Below are 23,540 nucleotides of genomic sequence, written 5' to 3' on the forward strand. Positions count from 1 at the left end.
TCTTTCCCAGGCCAGCACTGCCTTTCACATATTTCCCTTTTACCTTTAAGTTTCATGCAAAAATTACGGTCAGTTTATTCAAAAAAGCATAACGCACATGTCTCATGATCATATACATTTGTATTGCCCCAAAGATAATGTAGCACAGTATTTTTGTGTTGTTGTAATCTTCAGACATGCACCTTTTAATATTGCAGCACAATTCTATAATTTATAGCACATTTTTCTTTGGACCACTTAGATATGGGTCGTGGAACCCTAGGGAACCCCTGACATCACTTTGAGAAACAGTTTTATGGCACGATTCAAACAGTCCTTTAATCTTTCCAAGAGTTGCTCTGGCTGCAAGTTCAATTCAGTTGGTGTGCCAGAGATGCAGAGATTGCAACCAGCCTCAATTTAGGAAACTAAAGAAAGTGAACAAAGAGGTTGGGAATAAACATCTCTCATGGAGAAGTAGGTCTCTTATGAATGCCTTTATTGTATTGAGTGTTTTGTTCGTTGGTGTTTTTCTTTTACCTCCAGCATGTTAACAATTAATAGAGTGCTACTCAGAGTAAAGCGAAGGCCCAGATTCTGTCTCATTCAGCACTTCTCATTTGCTGATATAGGCGTTTTAGGCTTCCTTATGTGCCCCGTGGGGAGTGCAACACACCAACCAGTTCAAGACCTGCAAAAGCCTCTAAGCTGCATTTACACAGTTTGTCATACAGCAAGCATTATACTGTGCTGCAGCGAATTTGTGATCCATTTCAAAACTGCCCTTTGGATACTTATGCATTTATGTTTTGAAGTTCACGACTGCTTGTAGAACGGTCGAAGTTTCACATTTCTTTCTTCTTTTGATATCAACAGTAAAATGTTTTCTAATCATAGTATAAGCAGAAACAATTGATTCTTCTGTTGTTCTAGTTTAATATTTTGTATTTTTAATGTTAAATTGAGACTTTTAGCTAACATTGATCCGAGTGTAAACATCAACAAAATCAGAGATGAGCGTTTAAATAGAAACCTCCCTCGTGAATGAATTTTCACCACCACCTCAGTCATGACAAACAACTTTCCAAAATAAAGTTTGTCTTTTCACGTGGGCAACTGCAATACAATTAAATTCACACAAGAGGTCAGTGTGACACTTTATTTCCCTAAATGTTTTAAAGCCTCCACTGGAGTTTAGATTCTGAAGGTGAGTTTACACGATAGTGAAACAAGGGTCAGTAACAACAACTAAGTCGATGTCAGGTTTATGATCTGTAATGGAAACATAACTAAAAAAGTTTCACAAAAACTGCAGGTTTGGGCATATATGAATTCTGAAATCAGAGTTATTCATTAATCATATGAATGATGCATCTCTAACTCTGTAAAAGATATCAAATTTTCACACTGGACATTTTCTAAATGGACGCTGGTCTCCAAGCATGGTTAAGTCCAGCAGCTAATTTTACCACTGTGAACAACTACAGAGGATTGTAAATCAGACTGAACAAAAGCATTCACTGTTGAGGAATTGTATCCATTTCTATACAAAGACTCCCAATTTTTAGAGGCTAACAAACATCGTTTTAAATATAAGTATAGTTGGTTACTTGGTTATAGTTGGTTAACGTATACTTGGTTGCTGATTGTTTGTGGGCTCGATCAGGTGACTGATTTGTCTGTTGAAAAATGTTCCATTTCCTTTGCCTTTAGACACTCTTTTGCAGTTTGCTTTGGGTCATTATCCATTCCACTGTCAGATCAGTTTTGCAGCAAGTGACTGAATCTGAGCAGAGAGTATAGCTCTGTACACTTCACAGTTCATCCTGTTACTTCTATCAACATTCACATCATCAATAAACACTAGTGGAAAACAATCCCTTCACGTGCACTGACTCTAATCGGACCTCACATAAAGAGTTACCATAGACAGAAAGGGAAGTTCAATACTTGGAATCAACTGCAGGTCTTTTATCCTCTTAATTTGTCATGAAATATCAAGGCAGCTGGCTTCGCCAGGCCATTAATCTAATCTTTAATTTAATGCCTCAAATTAACGTTCACATCTTGATTTTTTGATCTGAAATATGCTTTGGTGGCGGTGTACAGAGAAAATCACTTATCAAAGTGACTTCTTCGTCTGTCATCTAGCATTACGGTCAATGAAAATGTTTTGTAAACGGTCTTGGACACTTTTAAACCGTAAATCCTGCATAGAATTCCTGAAGAAGTGCCATTTGATCATTTAGCATTTCTTGTTGACATGTTCTTTACGAGGTCAGATTTGTGTTGTTTTATCTTTAGTCTTTTTTTGACAAATAAAGCAGGACAAATTACTTTCAGGATTCACATGCAGATTTCCTATTAACTAAACCCCATTTTTGAAAAATAACCGTCCACGAGCGTGCTGAGCACATGAAATGTGTATACGTGAATTGCTGAATTAAAGCACGACAGTGTTTAAGTGTTTGTAAGGATATGGTAGATGCAGAAATGTTGCTCCCGCTGTGCATTACACACATACAAAGAGCACAATGTGATATTACCGTAAGCCTCTCAAGAATCACAGTATGTTCTGGTGCACAGCACAGACTAGTGGTCTACCTCCGCAACTGCATCAATAACTCAATCCACAACATCACAGAAAGGCAATTATACTTTATTCAAATTATGAACAAGGTACAGGTATGTAGAGAATATTTACTTTAAAGGTCCCATTTGATGTAAAGGACCTCTCATGCTATGACAATACAGTGGTATGTGTTCAGTAGTTAGCATGCATTTAGGAGGAAAAGAGCCCACCCCCCCCAAAAGCTCTTAATAAAATTAATTACACTACAGAATGCAAAATTGTGTGAACAATAAAGGTTAATCACTTAGCCTGACCATTCTGGCAACAATGGGCAGGTCTATTGAAACCAGCTACAAGTTTAAATACTGTATAAAATATTTATCATACAGTTGTTTTTGTGACTTGCACCCCACATTCACACTCAAACAGTAGCTCACTTTACTCTTGTTGGTTATGGAAAATATTCACACCAAAGGAAATGCATCTGTCTTCTTATGTTCATGACAACAAATTAATCTGACAGTTAACAGCAACTTACAGTAGGTGCACTATGTTACAACTATGTGGTAACAGTCCACAATCCAGAGCAAACTGAAGATAAACGTTATTATTTGTTGGATATCTTCACCGAAATTACACTTCAAAACTAATTTTAACCTTATTGGAAGTCTAAAACCAAAGTGCATGTCCCTACGCTCTAAGGTGGATATCTTTTTTGGGGGGAAAAAAAAGATACATGAGCAAAACTAATTAACCACATACAGCCCTCTCGATTCAACTCGGTGGGTGTGGACGGTGTACATGACAGGTATCTGACAGGGCGTACCGTTGCACCATAAAGTTACACCATGTGCATAGTACTCGTCTTAAAAAACAGACATACAGTACAGTTCAGAGTGACATGCAAGAAGAAGTACGTACAAAAAGATTCCAGTCCCTTTCTCATACATTCAACACGTTAGTGCTGAAGTAATTAGTGTGTGGAAGCATTGAATGTAATAACTACTTTCAATATCGTGCTAATACGCTAAGTTAACTAAAGACACACTGATGAGGGAAACAATGATGGCTCAACAAAATGTACAAAAGTGTGGGAGGAAAAAGAAATACTGGCAGTGGCCAGTGGTACCCCTCAGCCTCCTACTAGATGCACCTGTGGTCTGAATTTCAAAATCCTACGTCATCTTGTTCTCGAGTTATCACATTTACATTTCAGAAAACTTGACCTCTGACCTTGAGGTCAAGATCACTGAGATTTAAACCCGTCAGAGATTTTTAGTAGCTGCAATCTGAAACTCCTACGTCGCTTCATTCTCAAGTTATCGCATTAATAAACTTGAGCGTCCTGGCAGGGTGACGACAACCCCCATCAGCCTTTTACTGCTGAGGCATAAATAACTTAATGCTTTAGGACCGAAAATGAAGCTCGTTAATAAAAAAAAAAAAACAAAAACAAACCTACTTTAAAAGTTGAAATATTTGCAGAGTTGTCTACAGCCCAGACCAAACATGAGAAATGTTTCTAAGTTCAACACTTCGACAATATGCCATGCATAGATTTGTACAAAAAGTCTGCATTTGCACTATGCTTCCATTTTAGACTCACTTCAGCAGCCATTTCTAATAGATCAGCATTATTTATTTATTTATTTCAATTTATCATAGTTTACAAAATGACTTTGAAATGTGCAGTTTTAACATAATATCGGTACCTCCTACAATACAAAAACAAACAAAACTAGTAAAAACATTCACAAGTTTTTTGTTGTTGTTGTTTTAAGCTTGAGGTTCAATTGTGATTTTCTGTTTAATTTGTCTGCATACAGACCTCAACTTGGAGAAGTGAAACAAATACGTGAACACAGTGAAATCATGTGACGCTCGGGATCCGACCACAAAGCCCGTTTTTGTCTAAACAGACCGATTTACAGCTTCAACAACACGTTTAACCTACAGAATCATTTAGAACTAACACGTTGTGTTTTCCCCCAAACACATCAGGTAGTAGCTCACCTTCACCTTCACGCAGGATTTATAGCAAACACCTAAAAATCACATAATTGTACATCTTAAAAAGATTCACCAGAAGCACTAGATCTTTAAAACAAGGAAAGAGGAAGGATGACTTTTTTATGCCCTCTTGTATGCAGCAATGAATGTTATTATTCACAAAGCACTATATCAACTGTATTAAAGCTTTCTGAAAGCTATTGATTGTAGTAAATGAGAAAAAAAACAAAAGTAATGGCTGTACAACAATGTAACTGTTTAGAAATAGCTTATACAGTGTTTGCATTGGGAAAGTAAACACATGCATTCGGTGAAGTAAACATTTTTTCACTCTCCTTTTTTTCCCCATTTTGGGTAAATTCTATAGATACTTCACTCTAAAATGTGTTACCAAACTGGGCACTGCTACCACGAAGCAGAGTGAACCAGACAATCGTTTTTAAGAAAACTGCTTATTTAATTGTTGGTGGTGATGGTGAAGACAACCATCCTGCCCCCCACCCAAAACCCCCCTCCAAATATTCCTTCGTCCCGTATACCTGAAACACAAGTGGCTAGACTATGATAAAACCCGAAACTGTACAGCTGAAGCCTGAGACAAAGCATGCTAGGACTATAAGAGCATGCAGGGTAGGAGAAGGAGTGGGCCAGGCAAAAGGGGGCGAAGGTTGAAAGTAAAGGAGGATGCTCCACCCTTGGATGGTTTCCATGTTACAGTTTAAGTCCCATAACCTTAAATTAAACTGTGTAAGAGGACAGGACAGAATAAAAGCTTAGAAAGTGATCATCAAAGTGCCTTAGAGCATTATTTCCTCCCTTTTGTTAGTGTCTGCCACACTCGACCACCTCCCAAGAAATGATGTGTGGGCTGCAAGTATAAAACTGTGAGTAAAGGGGTTTTGTGCTGTGTGATTGCAGGCAGCCAGATGCCAGCGTGCATATTAAACCTCCCGCATCAGGAAAGAGTCTCATCCTCTCCCACGTAGGGCAGGTTCATACTTCTCATCCCGTCACCGCTTTCCTGTTTCCTAAGTAACACAGCAGAGAGGCAGCGTTAGTTATAGCAGTGCTGTAGGCTCGCTGTCATTCCTATTTCACTGAACAGAGAAAATAATCAGATACTATTAAGCCCTGTTTACTAAGTCAAAGCAACCATTTAGCTGTTACATGGCAGAGTACACCGAGTTCATTTCTACAGCAGATACGGTGAAAGAGAGCCCCAGGAAAGGTTGAAAAAACAAAAACTGGTGAAAGCGGGGAAACAATATCTTAAAAAAGTAAAGATGGCATTAATTTACAGACATGTCCTTTCATTAAATGTCAAGACTGCTTCATGCAAGGGAAAGTAAAAACACATGAAGATAAATGGATGCTCTTGGCCCATGATGAACTGAGTGTGGACAAAAATGCTTTTTATTATGACTTGACTTTTAAAATGCTTCTTTAATTTGTTTTGTTTTGTGGGTCAACCCAGAAAAAAACCTAATAACCTAATGAACCCTCTGTGATAAAGGACATCGTTCTGTGTATCAGCTGGTCACCCGCTGTTCGCGTAGTTTTGTTTACACTCAGTAGCTTATGTGCGTCCTAATTTATCTTCCATTATATGAATGCCTAATTGAATGACATATTTACAGTATTTCCCCGCTACACAGTTCATACTACACCAAAAGCACCCTCAGACACAGATAACGACAGGAAATTGGATTGCAGGTACTGAAGGTTCTTAAGTGAAGCTCAACATTCCCTAACAAGGCTTCTCCAGACATCCCCAAACCACCAGAGGTTAGTTAACAAATGTGATGCACAGGAGTATTTGACCATCACCACCATACTGGGAGACAGCTGCTTATATCATGCCAGCGGGTCTTAAAATATTCTCGTGACCACTTAAACAGCATTACAGCAGGCAAGAACTATGCCAGCATTATTTACCTTTTTTGGTTACAATGAATGTAGCAGTATCTCACACTGCCTGCTCTGCCTTTCCTACAGGGCAGGAGAAGGGGGAGAGAAATAACACCAACAGTCTTTCAGACAAACTACTCGGCAAGCCTCGGCTGGCTCTGCTGCTGCCTTTTTCTTTAGAGTTTAGAAACTGTAGTGTTTTTGTAAACAGTGCTTACGTGAGGGTTTGCCCTGGAGGACACAAACTGCTGCGGTCCTCCTTCCGGCCCCAGTCAAAGGGGTTTCCGAAGGATCGCTTCCTGAGCATAGTTCTTACCAGGATCTTCAAAAAAGTAAACAGTACTTAGTAATGTAAAGATGAAAAGCTTCAATTTTATGCATTTTAAAAATGTCCTTCATTTTAGAGCCCTAACAATGAGAACACAGCTAAAGAACTGATTTCTCCTAGATGTTATTGTCCTACAAAACAGTATGCAGTACTCATCAAAAACCACTATATCATTAATATGTAATTCATATTTAAGAAAATGTTTCTGCTGTGATAACAGATGGCAATGTCGTGGTAGATCTGATGAATTTGGAAGTCAGATGTATTTTCCATTTGTGACTTTTAACTTTTTTTAAGTTAAAAGTCAAACAAAAATGTTAAACAACATTAATTAATGCAGCTAAAGAAAATCTTTTTTTTGAAAAAATGAGTCATGCATCTGCTGTAGCTCAAAGTGTTGAAAGAGGAACTGAGTAGGTGCAGTGCCTCAGCTGTGGGATGGTGCAATGTGACTGAAATTCTTTTTCGTCTTTCGGCTGCTCCCCTTAGGGGTCGCCACAGCGGATCATCTGCCTCCATCTCACCCTATCCCTAGCTTCCTCTTCTGTCACACCAACGCTCAACATGTCCTCCTACATTACATCCATAAACCTTCCCTGAGGTCTTCCGCTTTTCCTCCTGCCTGGCAGCTCCATCTTTAACATCCTTTGTCCAATATATTCACTATCCCCCTCTGCACGTGTCCAAACCATCCCAGCCTTTCCTCTCTAACTCTGTCTCCAAACCACTCAACCTGAGCTCTGCCTCTGATGTGCTTATTCCTATTCCCGGTCTCTCCTAGGGAAAATCTCGAAATTAACTCTGCAAACCATACATCATAGCAGGTCTCACTAGCGTCTTATAAACCTGCCCTTTCCCTCCTGCTGCTATCCTTCTGTCACAAATCACCCATGATATTTATCTCCCACATCACCCTGCCTGCACGGTCTTCTTCGCCTGCACTTTAGATGGTTGACCCCAAGTATTTAAACTTATCTACCTTCACTACCTCTACTCTTTGCAACTTTGCTGGGTTCCATTTCATAAGTTGCTAAAACACTCTGTTGTACTAAGTAATTAAGCTAATTTATACTAATGCAAATTTGCTAAGAAATAATCTTTTGCTCCTGATGGAGCATTCGTTCTCTCTGGTACTTTTTATTACTCTTTCATTGTAGCCGAGTTGCCCATAAATGATACCCAAATGTGATATTTCCTGTTATGACACCAAGAGAAAAGCAAATTAGGGTCTGAAGTGACTGTAATGTTTTTAATGCTTTTGTGAGACAAACATTGTTCACAAACTCACCACTGTTGCCAGGCTGGGGATGTGTTTAACAGAATTCTCCACTTCCTCCTCGGTTACTTCAATAAGCATACAGCAGTTATCGTCCTCAGGGGGAAGTGGCTCAGCACCATGCCTTGTCACCCATGGGTGTACCTGGACACAAGCACAAGGCAAACAAAGGAGTTCTTTGAGTAATCAGATTATGTGCCACACATATAAACTTAGACAGTGTCTTTGGAGGCACAACAGTAAAAATTTACTCAGGCTGAATCTAAGTGCAAAATTATACTTGTTAGATCAACGTAAGCTATTCATTCATATCTATAAATATATGTAAACTGCTATAGATTATACTTCACAAACAGTTGATTTATGAATTTAATGACATAAAAGACTGTAATGTCCAAACAAAAGAACAATAATCCTTTTGACATTTTGTGTGTGTGTGATATTTAAACATGACACACGGCCACCGGCAGCTACCCGTGTGTTTACCTTAATCTGTGGGATCGTTATCCTGGTCTCTGGATTCTTGTCCAGCATTTTCAATAACAAATCCTTGAGATCATCTGATATGTCGGCACTGTTGTAACAAAAACTAATTAGACAACTGAGTAAATATGTTATTGAGAAAGTGCCAAAATTGTGTATTTAATTTAATAAATATGCTATTTATACAATAAACACTGGGAACAGCCATCTGTTAAAAGAGCAAGGCAGAACTTACTGTTCTGGTAACACCACGGGTTGTGTCTTGATTTTTTGATGAAGACTGAGAATGCGCTCATCCATAAATGGACACTGTGAATACAAAAAAAGTGTGTCGATTTTAGCAGGATCACTAGTACCAAAAAAATGTTAATGTTTTTTCCCCAACTCACCTCTCCAAAGACAAAGCAATACAGTGTCACTCCCATGGCCCAAACATCCAAAGCCTTAGCAGAAAAGCAAAACAGGTTTAATTTGATGTGAAAATGATTGTTGGGTAGCTGAGATTCAAAATTTCATAAATGTTTGGAAAGCAGGAACATTTTAATGGAAAAAGAAAATCAAAAACAAAAGTTCTTGCATTTCTGAAAGTCATCCCAAGAGGGCACTAGTTAGCCGAATACTGCTTCACCTTTCCAGAGAAGTTCTTTCTGGTCTCAGAGAGCGTTTCAGGAGCAAGAAAAGCAGGAGTTCCAACTGTGCTGGTCAACAGGGCGTCAGCTCCCTCAAACTGGTTACTAACTCCAAAGTCTGCAATCTTGATGTGTCCATCTTCTCCCACCAGCAGATTCGACGGTTTGACGTCTCTGTGGATGATCCTCTGGTAATGTACTATTAACAGAAAAAACGAACAAACTTTATTATCGCAATCGGGTCACATTCGTAGTATTCACTTTATGGCAGAATTAAGATGTTCTAATGGTGAAAAACGGCTTGACCATTTTTTTTAATGGCTTGGACTCGTGAAGAAAAATCTCTGGTAGTGTAGTTAGACAGCCAGCAAGACGTTTGGTAAATGATGATAAATTATGTCCACACTACCTGGTTAAGATGTGAAAATGAGAGTTAAGTGTGCCTTAATTATTTAAACTGTTTTTAACTAATCTACCTGCACCATGACTAAAACAAGCCTACTTTCCTTTCCAAATGACTCCAGACTGTTTTTGTGTCCATCCCTGCTTGCACTGATATGCATTAAGAGCCGCTGAAATTATGTGAAATGAACTTTGTGGAGTGTTGCTAGAGTCAAGAGCAGCTCAGACGAAGGCCTTGTGTAAATGGCAGGGAAGAGCTGTAGGAGGACAGCACTTGATTGTACAATCAGAGCTTCATCTTCTTACCACAATCATAATTCTAATGGAAAGCATTAGCAGACTTTTATCTCTATAAGGACATGCTGATACTATGCAACATCACTGTAATGAGCTAATTTTTAAACAAAACTATTAGTATGGGAAAAACATCTCTGGCTGATATTTTTCTCCAAAGAGAAGACTGAATTAAAGAAATGACGCAACACAATTTCAGATCTATGGTCTAAGCTGTATTTGTGCTATTATTAGTTCACCTGGTCAGAAAAACCTGGGCTACCAGAATGCAAAGGTGATGTCATATGAATATATACAAAGTTATATGAGCAAGGAAAAAATAAAATGAAAAACTGAATCTCAGAATTTTGTCCAAACAATAATGAAAAAGATATTCAGCTTTTGAAATTGGTGCCTCTAAATCTGACAAGTATACACTCACCAACCACTTTGTTAGGTACACCTGATAACCTGCTCGTTAACACAAACATTTAATCAGCTGATGGCAGCAACCCAGTACTGTTTAGCAATGTAGACATGGTCAAGAAGACCCGCTGAAGGTCCAACCGAAGAATGGAGTCCGGAGACGAAAAGTGATCTGAGTGAGTTTAAACGTGGCCTGGTCGTTGGTGCCAGATGGGCTGGTCTAAATATTTCAGAAACCAATGATCTACTTGGATTTCTTCCACACACCTTTATTAATCGCCTTGTTGAATCTATGTCATGAAGAATAAGATTAGTTCTGAAGGCATGAAGGGGTCCAACCAAGTATTAGTAAGGTGTACCTAATAAAGTGTCCACTGAGTGCTTTATTTTGTACAAACTGAAAAAAACAACATTTCAAGACTAGAACAACTGTCACAGTCGGCGTGACCAAGGTAAACTTGTTTAATGAGCCATTTTGATGTTGTACACAGTGCTGGCCATCTTGGTGGGTTAACAACATAAAATCTGTTGAGTAAAATTAATTCACTTTGCAAGTCAGATTAAATCTATCTACACATGCGTAATAAACACTAATGTAGTCACAGGGTAGGTGGAAGAGTAGCAGGAGGTTTTGAAAACTCACAGTACTCGATTCCCCTGAGAAGATCCTGGAAGTAAAAACGTGCCTGGTCCTCGCTGAAAGGCTTATCGGTCGGCACCTCCATCACAGCCCTAGATACACACGGTACAACATCAACAGGTACACACACAAACACACTCAATTACCAATCATAACTAATGAGACTGGGCTCATTCCAGTGTCACAATCATATAAGAGGCTTAGCTTACCCTTGCTTCACCAGCTCAAACACTGTAACAGAAAACAAAGGAGGTTAGTGAGGACAAGCAAACTAAAAAAAAACAAAACACATCTTTTAAAGATGAGGTTAAAATTGACTTTGTTTTATGCTTGCTGTGATGTGTTGTTGTCTGGCCACAACATACCCATGTACAGATGGTCCTCACCGGGGTCATCCAAAACCTGGCACCACATTGAAGAGGAATGGAAATGTGTGAACACAGATACACAACAGATCATCTTTTGATCTTTTGTACCAGGCAAAGTTAAATATACCTTCGGTGGAATTTCTAATAAGAATACATAGAGTAGAAAGATAGCTTTACAGTCTAACACAATTTATGTACATTTTAAGGTTCTTCAAAATGCCATTGCTGTTTCCTTTCCTTTCTTAACTTGTTTAAAATTAGCGTAATACCAATAAGTAATCCTTAAGAGATCAAATGAAAATATCCACATGTTTTACAAGATTACTCACTTCTACTAGTTTGACTACATTAGGGTGGTCAAGCTTTTTAAGGATGGCAATCTCTTGATAGACTCGCTCCAGCGGCCCTTTAGGTTGGGCAGGCCCCTCGGGAGCGGCTCTTGCCCCACGAGGAGGAGGTCTCCCTGATGGAGGAAACAGGGGACAATATGGGAAGGGTAGAGGGACAGGATAAAGATAGAGTCAAATCCTAAGTATTGGTATGTTCTGTTAACATTAACATTATCATTACAGACATTACAGATGCTCTGCTCTGGCCCTGAATCTAAGAAACTTGGAAAGAAGCTGACTTTTTGAAGATGTTTCATCTCTCATCCGAGAAGCTTTTTAACACCTTGGCCATGTGATGAGACACATGATCAACAGCAGGTCAACAACCCTCTTAAGGGAGAACTTCCACTCGGGTTTAAATACCTGGGACGCTCCACCATTGGTTTTGAGAACTGAAGAAGCTCCTCAGATGAGAAGTGACACGTCTTCAAGAAACTTAAAGAAGTCCAGTCGCTTTTCTTTCCAAGCTCTTTAGATTACCATGAACTGGATGACTGAGACCTTACACAGAAATATGGCCCTTACTTACGTGGGAAACCTGCCTGCCTCATCAGCCTCTTCTTGGAAAGCACCTTCATCGCCTACAGCACAGAGAGGGAAACTTAGTTGGGTTGCAACAGGTTAAGAGAAACAGAAAGAGTCCAGCAGCCAAGAAAGCCAAAGAAAAGATAAACAGCAGCATGCTTACAGGTTTCTTACACTTGCACCCTAAACCTAGAAATTCTGTAGCTTGAAAATGCTTGGTGTGTTTGTCACTGCTGTCACTGTAGACAGCTTTCCTCAATCGTGGTGTGAAATGATTGAAATCTGAGCCGTAACAGACACATTTTCTGCACATTTACATTAAACAGCATTTCAACTGCACTACACCGTCTATCAAGTTTGGTATTTAAGTGGTTACATGTCATAAAGAAAGCCCAACTCCATTCACTACACAGTGTTTTCAAACATCAAATTTCGTCTGGAGGTGCCGACAGGGGTTAACGAGAAGTCTGGGTGGCAGGGTGGAGTCATGTGCCTCAGCTGACCCGATAGCGATTGAGAGCGCAACCTCTCTGACCCAGAGGAAGGGAAGAAAGCTGACTACAAGTTGGGCAGACGATAAGAGCACAACAGCTGAGAGATGCCCTGCGATGCGGATACACGCAAGTCTCCCACCTGTGAGCTTTGGGAGCTCTTATCCATGTCTGCATTCCAAGATGTGTGGAAGTGGACCAACAGTTTCTTGTGATTTCCCTTGCGTAAACATTGTTGACATACTGTTGAATTGTACTTTCTTTTTCTTTTATTTGAGAGCCAGTTCTTGACTGTGCAGACACTGACACAACTGTATCTATCCCTGGTCTAGACAGATCTTTCTGACCAATGTCTCTCTCTCCACCAGATTATGTCTTCAAAAACTGCCAAGGTTGACAGGAATTTGTATCAGACTTGAAGAGAAAGCATGGTGTGTAACAGCGGCATTGTTTGGTGAATATTTCCCTATTCTTTAATAACTTAAATGCCCTCAGTTATTATGTCAATGATATAATCACTGAATGCGACACGAGGCCTTTGTCACTCGGGAGGAATATTAAAATAATCCCTTTGTCGTTGTCAATCGCTATCATGCAGCTTAATGTGAACTGCAGCAATAATCAAGAACAGCAAAAACACAAAAGCCTGAAATGATGTGTTATTACATTAGTCGACGAGCTCAATTATCTGGAGACATGTTCACATGCAGAGGCTCCACATCAAATCACACCAGTAAATATTACAAGAGGGGTTGATTATTGCAAAGTTAACCAGCGGTCGCCTGACCTGTGATAAGGAAATAAATCACATCTGGACTCGCATGTGCATTACAAACTCACATAGTATGTGTTGTCATCCTCATTGTAAGCCAACTTGACAACACCATAGGAGCCCTGTCCGGAAACAAGCAAAAAAGAAAACATGAGGGAAAAATCTGAATAAATAAATATATATATGTGCTGTCAGCGTTACTCTCGTTAAAATGACGTTAACCCCATAACCACATTAATGCGGCAAATCTCCATTAGCGAGTTAGCGCGGATCGCCCCGTCATTTTAACGAGATTAACGCTGACAGCACTAATATATATATATTAAGCAGTTAGTTCTTAATGTGACACTAAAAGTGTAACGCAAATGCAAAGGAATACATAGATACACACAGGAATAAATACACAAACACACAAGGGAATTGAGTGGGCTGCTTCAAAATGAGAACAGAGAAATTTCAAATCATCGCTCCTCTCTCTCTTTCATTTTTGATTTCAGGCTAATTAAGGAAACTGGATCTGGTTTATGCTATCAAGCTTCCCTGCCCACACACAGGAAATTCAGGATAAAAAGTAGGCCTAATTACAAGCCTGTGTGTACGAACAAAAACAAACAGAGAGAGAGGGCAGTGTCGGTTCCTGCTGGGGGAGCAGATTGCAGATTGGAGAGACAGCACACAGCTCGTCCTACAGTCCCGGAGATAAACTGATAACACAAGTTTCTCCAACAATTCAAAGAGGCTTTAACTGTCTCCACTGTGCTCAAAAGCGCACACATTAAAAGGTCTACCTACATACGGAAATACACACACATTCTGCCTTAACGATGCCCACAATCTAAAACATTCATATAGGCACACACACCCACTCACTCATACACACACACTCTCCAAGCCTTGCACAACCCTTAGAGAGTGCTATTTTTACCAGCCTCTCATCCATCTTCCAACTCTCCCATGGCCTCGTGGTTTACACAGAGTTTGGGAAATGAGGACAGCCGGGAAGGAGGATATCAGAGACTGTCCTTGATGATGTGTGCTACTTGACAGACATGCAGTAGGCGGACGGGAGGAGAAAATGGAAGAGTCAGTGAAAGGGAGCAATCAGTGAGCTGTCTCTCATGGTACCTTTCCAATCTCATCTTTCAGCTTGTACTGGTTGAGTTGAACACAGTCCTTTAAGAGGGAGCGAGAGAGGGGAAAAAAGGAAACAATCGTCACATCATCATGAGTATTCCTACAAAATCTGCCTGAATGTTGTCTTGAACCTCAAATTTGCCTTTGACACTTTCTCTCCATTAACATTTTTTAATACATTTCTTCATACCAGCCACTGATTTGCTGCCCTCTAAATCAGGACAATTACTCATTTTTTTATGCAATCCAGTTTAAATCAAATTTCACTTCTAATCAATAATAAATTCAACTGTAATCAACAGGACTCATCAAAGACAAGAATGGATAAATCACAAAGAAAAATGTATATATATTTGAAAACTATGTTTTCAAAACTCCCAAGGACACCTTAAAGTACCAGTACACAATGACAGAATCACAGTAAATTATGGTAGAGCTGCTAATCTAAACATTTTTCCATTTTTTTGTTTTGAACAACAGAGAGGAGCTGACAGATGTGTGAAGGCTTTTCAGTCAAATGCATTGTTAAAGTAGAATGATAAGTGAAAGGGTTAATCTAACATCATGTAGATCTCATGTAGATATCGTCAAGATTTAGGCAGTTGTACTACTCTTCCTGATACTTCTCTTCGCCATTGTCATTAAGAGCTTGGTGTGTGTGTTTGTGCTAGGATATTTTGAAGAGCGTCAAAAAGACAGCTTAGCAGTACAAAGGCTGTGAGAGAGAAAAAAGGAGTAAGAATAGGGAAAAATTCAATAGATTTTCTTCAGTATGAAGGGCAGAGCTAATAAAGTTGGAGCTTATTGATATTACAGTCTTGGCTCCCATTCCAAAGGCTGTCCCACACATCATTAAAACACATTTCTAAATGTCATTTATTTGACTGCTCCTCTCTAGACTGCAAGACATATCTGCAGGATATCTCTAAATATTTCACCTAATTAACCTTTATCACTTTCAATATGTAATTCTGAGAAAGCAAAAAGTCTCTTCAGCCTGCTGCTCTGAAAAATCCTAACTACAACTACATGTAACAGCTACACAGCTACATCTACTTGGACTATAAAACCTTACCTTTGTGTCCACAAAGCTTGCTCTTTATCACTTTGCTGCTGATTTTAAGACAAATGCACATGTAGTTCTTACTGTCAGACAGCTGTGGTATTACTTATGACACACTAACATGTGTGGGGCACTTTAGTGCCTCGCTCTGTGTCATTAGTTAGGTTATCCATGTGTAATGGTTTATGCAATACACAATGCTGAAGGGAATACAATGAGTCACATGGTGCAAAAATTACATAATAACCAAAATATTATGGCATATGCTGCAACCTCATTATAACTCATACTGACTTAGCACTCGTGGTAGATATTAAACTACTGCTACCAATATGGCTAACACTTATTATATAGCACGATTAATTTGATTTAGCTATATTTTCTCCATTTAACGCAGGCTGAAACACATTGCAAGCTACAAAATCCTTATACCATTAAAACTGAAACTAAATTAGCTTTAATGCTTAATCATACCTGGAGGTCTGTGATGGAAACACTGTGGGACTCCACAGTGGGCCGGCGGGGCAGGCGTGGAGAAGAATGAGGTGACGTGATGGGGGAGTACGGTAACGATGGATAAATATAGCGCCCATTAAGTCCCGGTGAGCTACAGGGTGAGGTTGCTGTTTGTGAGCGCTCCTGCAGAGAGAGTTTCCTGTCTGAAAAGTTTAACCTTCCCCTTTGCTCTTGGCTTCCGGGTAGTAGAGCTTCTGGCCGACCAACTGTATGAGACAGAAGGTCACAGGATGGAGTCCGGAAAGGTGCTGCCACAGAGGAAGCTGGCTCCGGCGTCTCTGAACTGTCCATTTCTTCTACCTGACATGAGATGGATTTGAATGGTTTATACTTCTCTTACTTACTAATCATCCACTTCATATCCTCTATTCACCTGCACCTTGATGTACTTACGGTTCTACTAGACAAAGATTGTTATATGTAAAATCCTGCTAAACCTTACACTTCATACAGTAGACATCAACATCTCTAGCATGAACCCTTGCCTTTGTTGCTCTTACCTCTTCCTCCCCAGCCTCTCCAGGCGGTCGGCTGGGTTCATACTCTGTTACGACAATTAGGGACTCCATTGGATCCGGCGAGGGTGTCTCAGAGTGGGTGTTTAAAGGTGGGGCAGGACAGCTGCACAGTAGATCAGGCAAGGGCTGAGAGGGTTGCATTGGATTTGCATGACTGCTGCAAGAGGCTGGAGGCTCAGCAGATGGCCAAGGGGTTACATGACAAGGAAACATGGTGCCTCTTCACAAAGACTGCCAACCAGTGCTCCATCAGATGGGAACGTATGGGGAATGTCTCTTAATCTATGACAGCAAACTAAAAAATGAGAAAGTGCATGTGATTAATACTTCACACCCTTACAACTTCTGTGTTATTTTCTTTTTTATTATGACCATCTCCTAGAGTATGCTGCAGATAGTCCGTTCTTACACTATCCCAGAGGTTGTACTCTGAACCTTGTAACCTTTAATCTATAATTATGTCTGCAATCATGCAAATGATTCACGGTGATTGCTTGTTAAGATTCAAAACCACTCAACTTTCAAGATATTTTCACTACGTTCAAGTATATTTATATTTATTTATATAAATATTAGAGATGGCACAATACCACTTTTTTATGTAAGATAAGATAAGATAAGATAAGATAACCTTTATTAGTCCCACACGTGGGAAATTTGTTTTGTCACAGCAGGAGTGGACAGTGCAAAAGTTATGAGGCAAAAATTAGAATACAATAAGAATAAATACAGTACACAACTGTACAGAATAGAATAAAATAAAATACTATATACAGTAGAATAAAATAAAATAAATATACAATAAGATAAAAATAGAATACAAATACAAATACTATATACAACTGAGTAAAAATACAACGATGACAGAAAGGATTATTGCACTTAGTATTATTATGTCTGATACCAATACTGATATCATAAATTTGGATATCTGCCGATACCGATATAAATCCAATATAGGGTATTTCATAATCAATAAAATGTTTTTTTAAATATTTTGCTGCATTTTGTATAAGTTCATACTCAAGTTTAAAAAAAACCCAAAACACTAAAGCTATTTTTTTTTACCTATATGCAAAAAAAATACACTGCACCCAAAATATTTCATAGTTCAGCAATACTGATCAATCTAATAAAGTTAAACCTACACCATCCTCCCTATTCTGGTATTTTAAAGAGTACTTAGTGGAAATATTAAACAACCTAACTAATAGGTATGCCAACTCCCAGCAAAAAAATAAAAAATAAAAATAGGGAACCACCCCCCACCCTCATAATGCTTAATTGACGTAATGGACTTTAATTTAAAGCACGTGTAAAAGAAAATAAAATTTTTTTTAAAATGCACATAAGTCAATAATTTTTCTACAATAATTAAATAGATTCAACATCTTTATTCAACAGAATTGCAAATGAAAAAGTACTGCAGCTTTCTAGGTTATAAATTTGACTTAATAGTTACTATATACAATAATGGATTTCTATACATTTTACATCAGACGAAAACTTTGACTGTAAGATTCAGATAATTATTTATTAAAAGCTAGAAATGACAATTAGAAGGAAAAGTATGTCTTTGTGCCCCCTTTTCCCTGTTCATGCCCTATCGGCCCCGCTGGCTAAGCTTTGCTAGATCCGCCCCTGCACACTTACCAGCCGTCAGCTACATAGAAAAAGATCCTGGTGTAGAAAGTAATATTAAATAAATTCTAACAACAGATTATCAAGCTTAAACGTGCTGCTGTTGTTTAGCCGCTGGTTTCCTTTTTCTGGTGCAAAGTGGGCCAAAAACTAACAAGAGAGACGGACTCGTGACAGAAAAGCTGATCAGCTGATCATTGATCAGTTTCATGATTGAAGTAGCAACAGGAGAGGGAGGGAGAGAAGAGGCAGTCGCTCCATATATTGGTTGTTAAGCTTAACGTGGGAATGCTTTACGAACATTCAGAGATGAACTTACACACTTGCTTTACTTCTCTAGGATAGCTTTCTCCGAGATGAAATGCTGGTTTATGAGCGCGTAGCGAGGCTCCAGATGCTCAACCAGACCCCGGACAAGTCTCGCACGCCACAGCCGCTCTATCACGAGATGCACACTGCTCCGATGTGCTAAGGTTATGAGCTAGGTTACACTATGTCACTAGTTTTGTGAGGTGCTTTGTGATATTTAATGGATCAGATTACATTTTTTATTTCTCTCCGATATCCCCTCCAGTAATTTAGATCAGTATCGGACCAATACCGATACGTAATATCGGATCGGTCCATCTCTAATAAATATATATATTCAATAAATTGGATTTGGATTTAGGGGAATAAATATATTAAAAAATGAATACAACCTAATAACACATAGTACACAAATATCCTTATTATCTTTATTGAGGTGCAAAGCAATACATCTACACATTATCTCATCATCAGCAAATATTAATTAAAGCAATAGCAATATAATGTGTTTGTAAAAGATGCAATTTCCTATTCACACAGTCCCTTTTGCCAGAGTTCTCCTAGTAACATCTGCACAGTCACCTGGACTACTAGACATTACTCTTACACTTCACCTGTGATTTGGGTGAAGCCAGATTAAACAAACTACTAAACTTCAGTTCCACTATTAATAATTTTAGCTTGATGCACAGTAAGCCAACTTCACTGAAAAGGTGCATACTTCCCCTGTTTTTGAACTGGTGCCATACAACTTTAAACTGTGAACTGGGAGCCGAAATTAAGAAAAACAGAGGTTGACTGTTTCTTTTCAGCCAAGAATAATTTAGGGCTGGCATAAATCCTGTGACAAAGTATGGTAAAATTTACATGTAAGGTTCAATTATCCACAGAGCCTGAGCAGCACGACCCAACTTGTGGGTGTAATGAAAACGTGTGGGATAAACAATCAGGGATGCTGTTCACTGGCTCTGAAACATAAGCAGATAGGGCTGCTTCCATAAGAAACATCCATGGTGCAGAAATTTTCCCACACGTTCTGTTAGGTGATAATTAATTCAGGCAAACGCGTCTAGTATCGCAAACTACAGATACAATGCATCTATAAACGCATGGGTGCAGTCTGCTTTTGATGTTGGGCACACAGTAGCGTGGTGGTTAATTTTTTATCTGTGAAGCATCTAACCAAAACCATTTCTTGCATAATTAAAAGAGGCTAATTTCCATCTTGAAATCCACTCAGTTTATTATTTGCTTATTACGTGACAGAGAAATGGAGACAGGAGAAAAGAGAAGAGGAAAAAGAAACAGACAGATCCCCTATATTTTCTGTCATGGTTTTGACAGGATTGTGGCACTGTCGGTGTGTGGGAGCTGAGTAAACCTCACAGATACAGAGAAAAAAAACAACAAAGGGAAGCCATAAGGCAAGCAAGACAGTGGGAGATCCAGCCAAGCTAAGAGCGAGAACCATGTGTGGGAAGAAACACCCACTCCAGGTGGGCTCTCTTCTTTCACTGCCAACCTATATATACAGTACTATTGTAATGTAAACTGACAAAAGAGGAAAAGAAATGCTGCACATTACAGAATAACAGTTTAATAAGAAGGAACTGAAATTGCTGGGTGTTTTAACTGCCAAGTCTATTTAGCCACTTAAATTACCCCCTTGTGATTTTTTTAAATGTTTTTTTAACTGTTATGTTAAAACATTTTCAAAACCAGAAACATTTTCATTTCAATTTTGCTGTAGAGGATAAATGTTGCTTATTTGCGTCTTTCTCAAGTCAATTTAACACCTCTGGCTTTCATGACCTCTGAAAACTTCTGACATGTTATTAAAAGCAGATACTTTTTGGTTGGTTTTAATTCATTAAAACAAAAGTATTCCGACTAGAAGTGAGTGTTAACTTACCCAGTTTGACCTACAGATACACAGATGACACAAAACAAGGCCTGTTTCCATAAAAACAAAAGGGTGTTTATGCAGTATCATCAGTTGATGATGGCATAAACTCCTAACGTGACATTGTAACTGTTAGTCAGACAAGACAATATTACTGCAAATCTCATTTCCTACCTAGAAGGGCTGGGTTTTCAGCAGGAGATGTACTTGAATGCTGAAATCACGATGATTCGGTTTGATACAATATTTTGCATCCACTATTTGCTAAAGTCATTTTTGAAACTGCAAACTCCCAATTCCCTCGCACTAAAGATAAATACGCTACCTCAAAGGTCACCAAGTTTCTGTGACACAAGAGAACTGCACAGACTTCAATTTCATTTTTGTACAAAAACACTGTGCATCATTAATGACTGAACTGCTGGCTAAAGCCCAAAACTTCCCTGATCCCTGCGGATCACAGCAGCACGACGAAGAACAAGGAGTCAGATTTGAGCCTTGAGAAACACCAACAGATGCTGCCTAGCTCCAGATGCCATACCGTGCCTTTTATCATAACAAAAATCATGTGACCTGCCTGTCACTATCTAAGCGGGAGAGGATGGGAGGGGAAGAGAGGACTTATCACAACTTGCAGGGGGTCCAAGCCATGTAGAGCATTAATAACAACACAGGCACTGTGTTATGGAAATACCAGTACAACACAGGGCCATCTGGAGCAGAGGAGGATCCCCAGCTTCATTAAAAGATCAACAGGGTTACACTGTCAGCGATGTCCGGCACCGTGCAAGAGATAAGCTCCTGTAAATGGAGGAATTATTGTCCTTGATCAACTTAGCTGCAGTGTTGCCACATAATCACAGCACAATTTAGGGAGAATCCGAAAAACTCATTTGGTGACCCAGACATTAAATTGAATTTATTTATTTCAATTTTATTTATATAGCAAGCTGCATTTTATTGCAAGATAAAGACAATCCAACAGAGAGAAACCCACCAATCTGAGGGTCCTCGATACGAAAGCACTTGACAATGGTGGAGAAAAAGATCTACCTTTTAACAGCCCTCCAGTGGATTCATGGAGGGGCAGCAATGCAAACTCCACAAAGACTCTGTGATAATATGTATCAGTCATGCCCTACGTTACAATGGCACAAATCAAATATCAGCCATTTGAATCAGCTGTGTTGGATCAAGGACACATCTAAAACCTGCAGGACACCAGCCCTCGAGGCCTGGAGTTGCCCACCCCTGTGTTAAACGGTTTTAATGATATGACACAAGAGCCCCCCGCCACAGAGGGGACAGAGATAGTAAGGGATATTTAAAGGATTAAGAAAACTGGGATTAACAGGTTAATGGGATTAATTAATGGGTAAAATATGTTAAACCTATTAAATTGGATTTTAATTTTCTTATTGTTTTGTTTTTACTCTAACTTATTTATTTGTGTATTATTTAAAGTGTGCACCTTATCTCTCTTCACCTCTCTATTGGACAAACTTAATTTGTACACATATTGTACTAGTTCTGTTACCAGGCTTCAAAACATAAATTGCTGAATGAAAACAAAGAATTTCAATAATAATAATTATTATTATTATAATTATAATTATAAAAATAATATGGTACAAGTAAATTTAAAGGGCATTTTCCAGAATGAAGGTCCAGCACATTAAATGTGTTTCGACACATTTCTACTCTGTATCTACTGAAAGGTTAAGGCTAACCTTATAAAATAACCACTAAACCTACTATATCAAAGTTAAAGTTCAATTTATTCCTGTAGAGTGATGCCAGGAGTTAAATGTGTCAAATATATATACTTTAAATGGTTTTCCAAAACAAAAAATAACATAATGATAACTAAAATAAAAAACATCGGGGACTCTGTGCCATCAGAGGCTTTCTCTCCTCAAGAATATGTCAGCGCAACTTCCCAAAATGGTAACATTAGATGTTACCAGAGCCCAACATGAAGATTTGAGACTAAACCGAGACTCTGCAATTTCACAAACACACAAGCAATCTTTGAGATAACCGACAAACAATAACACATGCAACTGGCACCACCGGATTTCGTGTTACTTACACCCACAGATAAGAGCTGCTACATCGACTGTAAATGTCAAAGCGGTTAAGCTGCTCCGGTGTTGTTTGGGCGTTCACAAAGTCACCGCCGTCTCAAGTCTAAGCTAACTTAGCTCTGAGCTTCTAAGCCAACCAGCTCAGCTAACGTTAGCAGCTGCCTCATCTGGCAAGATACAGATGTTGTGGACGAAGGAGTCAGTGATGCTAGTACGTCCCAGTAACGTTCATGCTACAGCCGCTGGCAAAGATGCAGGAAGCAATCGTTTAAAAAAAGAAAAAGAAAATTGTATATATACTGTGTGATTTAACAAACAAAAACCTTACCTTGGCGTGTTATTTAGGCCTACAAGTGAGAAATGTAAGACTCCCCCTCCTTCCTCGTCTGCTGTGTGAGTAGCTTCTGCCCTGCGACAGCTAGCTAGCTGTTTGAGAAACGGAGACTGTAACAGACTGAGAACCGATGTTTTGACGACCAATCCAGCTGAGCACGCAGGTCCCGTGCTTCACATGGAGGAAATGATAACTGCAGGCATTTAACGCAACGCTTTTATATGCTAACAAACAACCTAAGCTACTTCCGCTGAAGGCTACGATGCCCTTTTGCCTTCTTTTATTTCACGAGTTTTAAATATAACATTCACGGTTCCTGGTCGTTTCTGCCTCAACTGCTTTATGACCTAGTGGCACCATCTTGTGGTGTACTGGAGAGTTGGACCTAGTAAAATAAACTGGCCTTGGCTCTTTAATGATGGGCACATTTTATTTAGAGGTCTAACATAATAAGACTATTATATTTAGGATGGCTGTGATGGCTACCAGGACACTACAGCCAAGCCACTCTCATTACACGTCCTTTGTGTCTATGTGGTTTTGCATCTGATAGCCATTATCTTT

The 23,540-nt window shown here is 39.1% G+C and overlaps 1 protein-coding gene across 5 annotated transcripts; it reads right to left on the reverse strand.

Moving 5' to 3' along the window:
- Window positions 1-2,622: 2,622 nt before the first annotated feature.
- Window positions 2,623-23,312, reverse strand: camkk2 (calcium/calmodulin-dependent protein kinase kinase 2). 5 transcript variants are annotated; one of them, XM_085463459.1, is made up of 18 exons: window positions 22,971-23,311; window positions 16,685-16,997; window positions 16,143-16,484; window positions 14,597-14,644; window positions 13,540-13,593; window positions 12,213-12,264; window positions 11,624-11,757; window positions 11,292-11,328; window positions 11,136-11,157; window positions 10,930-11,018; window positions 9,185-9,384; window positions 8,946-8,999; window positions 8,792-8,865; window positions 8,560-8,647; window positions 8,086-8,217; window positions 6,688-6,791; window positions 6,497-6,550; window positions 2,623-5,589 (listed from the first exon to the last, which is right to left on the reverse strand). In XM_085463459.1, the coding sequence occupies exons 2-18, from the start codon at window positions 16,913-16,915 to the stop codon at window positions 5,517-5,519; spliced, it is 1,788 nt and encodes a 595-aa protein (XP_085319585.1). In that variant the 5' UTR covers window positions 16,916-16,997; window positions 22,971-23,311; the 3' UTR covers window positions 2,623-5,516. The 5 variants fall into 5 exon arrangements, with proteins under 5 accessions (XP_085319585.1, XP_085319587.1, XP_085319588.1 ...); XM_085463461.1 differs by lacking the exon at window positions 22,971-23,311 and adding an exon at window positions 22,648-22,752; XM_085463462.1 differs by lacking the exon at window positions 6,497-6,550.
- Between the last annotated feature and the right edge of the window lie 228 nt (window positions 23,313-23,540).

This window comes from Copadichromis virginalis, linkage group LG7, assembly GCF_057382275.1.
Source record: "Copadichromis virginalis isolate Kocher_CV1m ecotype Utaka linkage group LG7, C_Virginalis_male_GT1.1, whole genome shotgun sequence".
In the NCBI taxonomy this organism is placed as follows: domain Eukaryota; kingdom Metazoa; phylum Chordata; class Actinopteri; order Cichliformes; family Cichlidae; genus Copadichromis; species Copadichromis virginalis.

Coding starts and splice junctions, on each gene's coding strand:
- camkk2 (XM_085463459.1), bottom strand. CDS start 16,915: ATGTTTCCTTGTCATGTAACCCCTTGGCCATCTGCTGAGCCTCCAGCC. Junction 11,019..11,135: donor TTTGAGCTGGTGAAGCAAGG/GTAAGCTAAGCC, acceptor GTGTGTATCTAG/GGCTGTGATGGAGGTGCCGA. Junction 8,648..8,791: donor CCCGTGGTGTTACCAGAACA/GTAAGTTCTGCC, acceptor TTGTTACAACAG/TGCCGACATATCAGATGATC.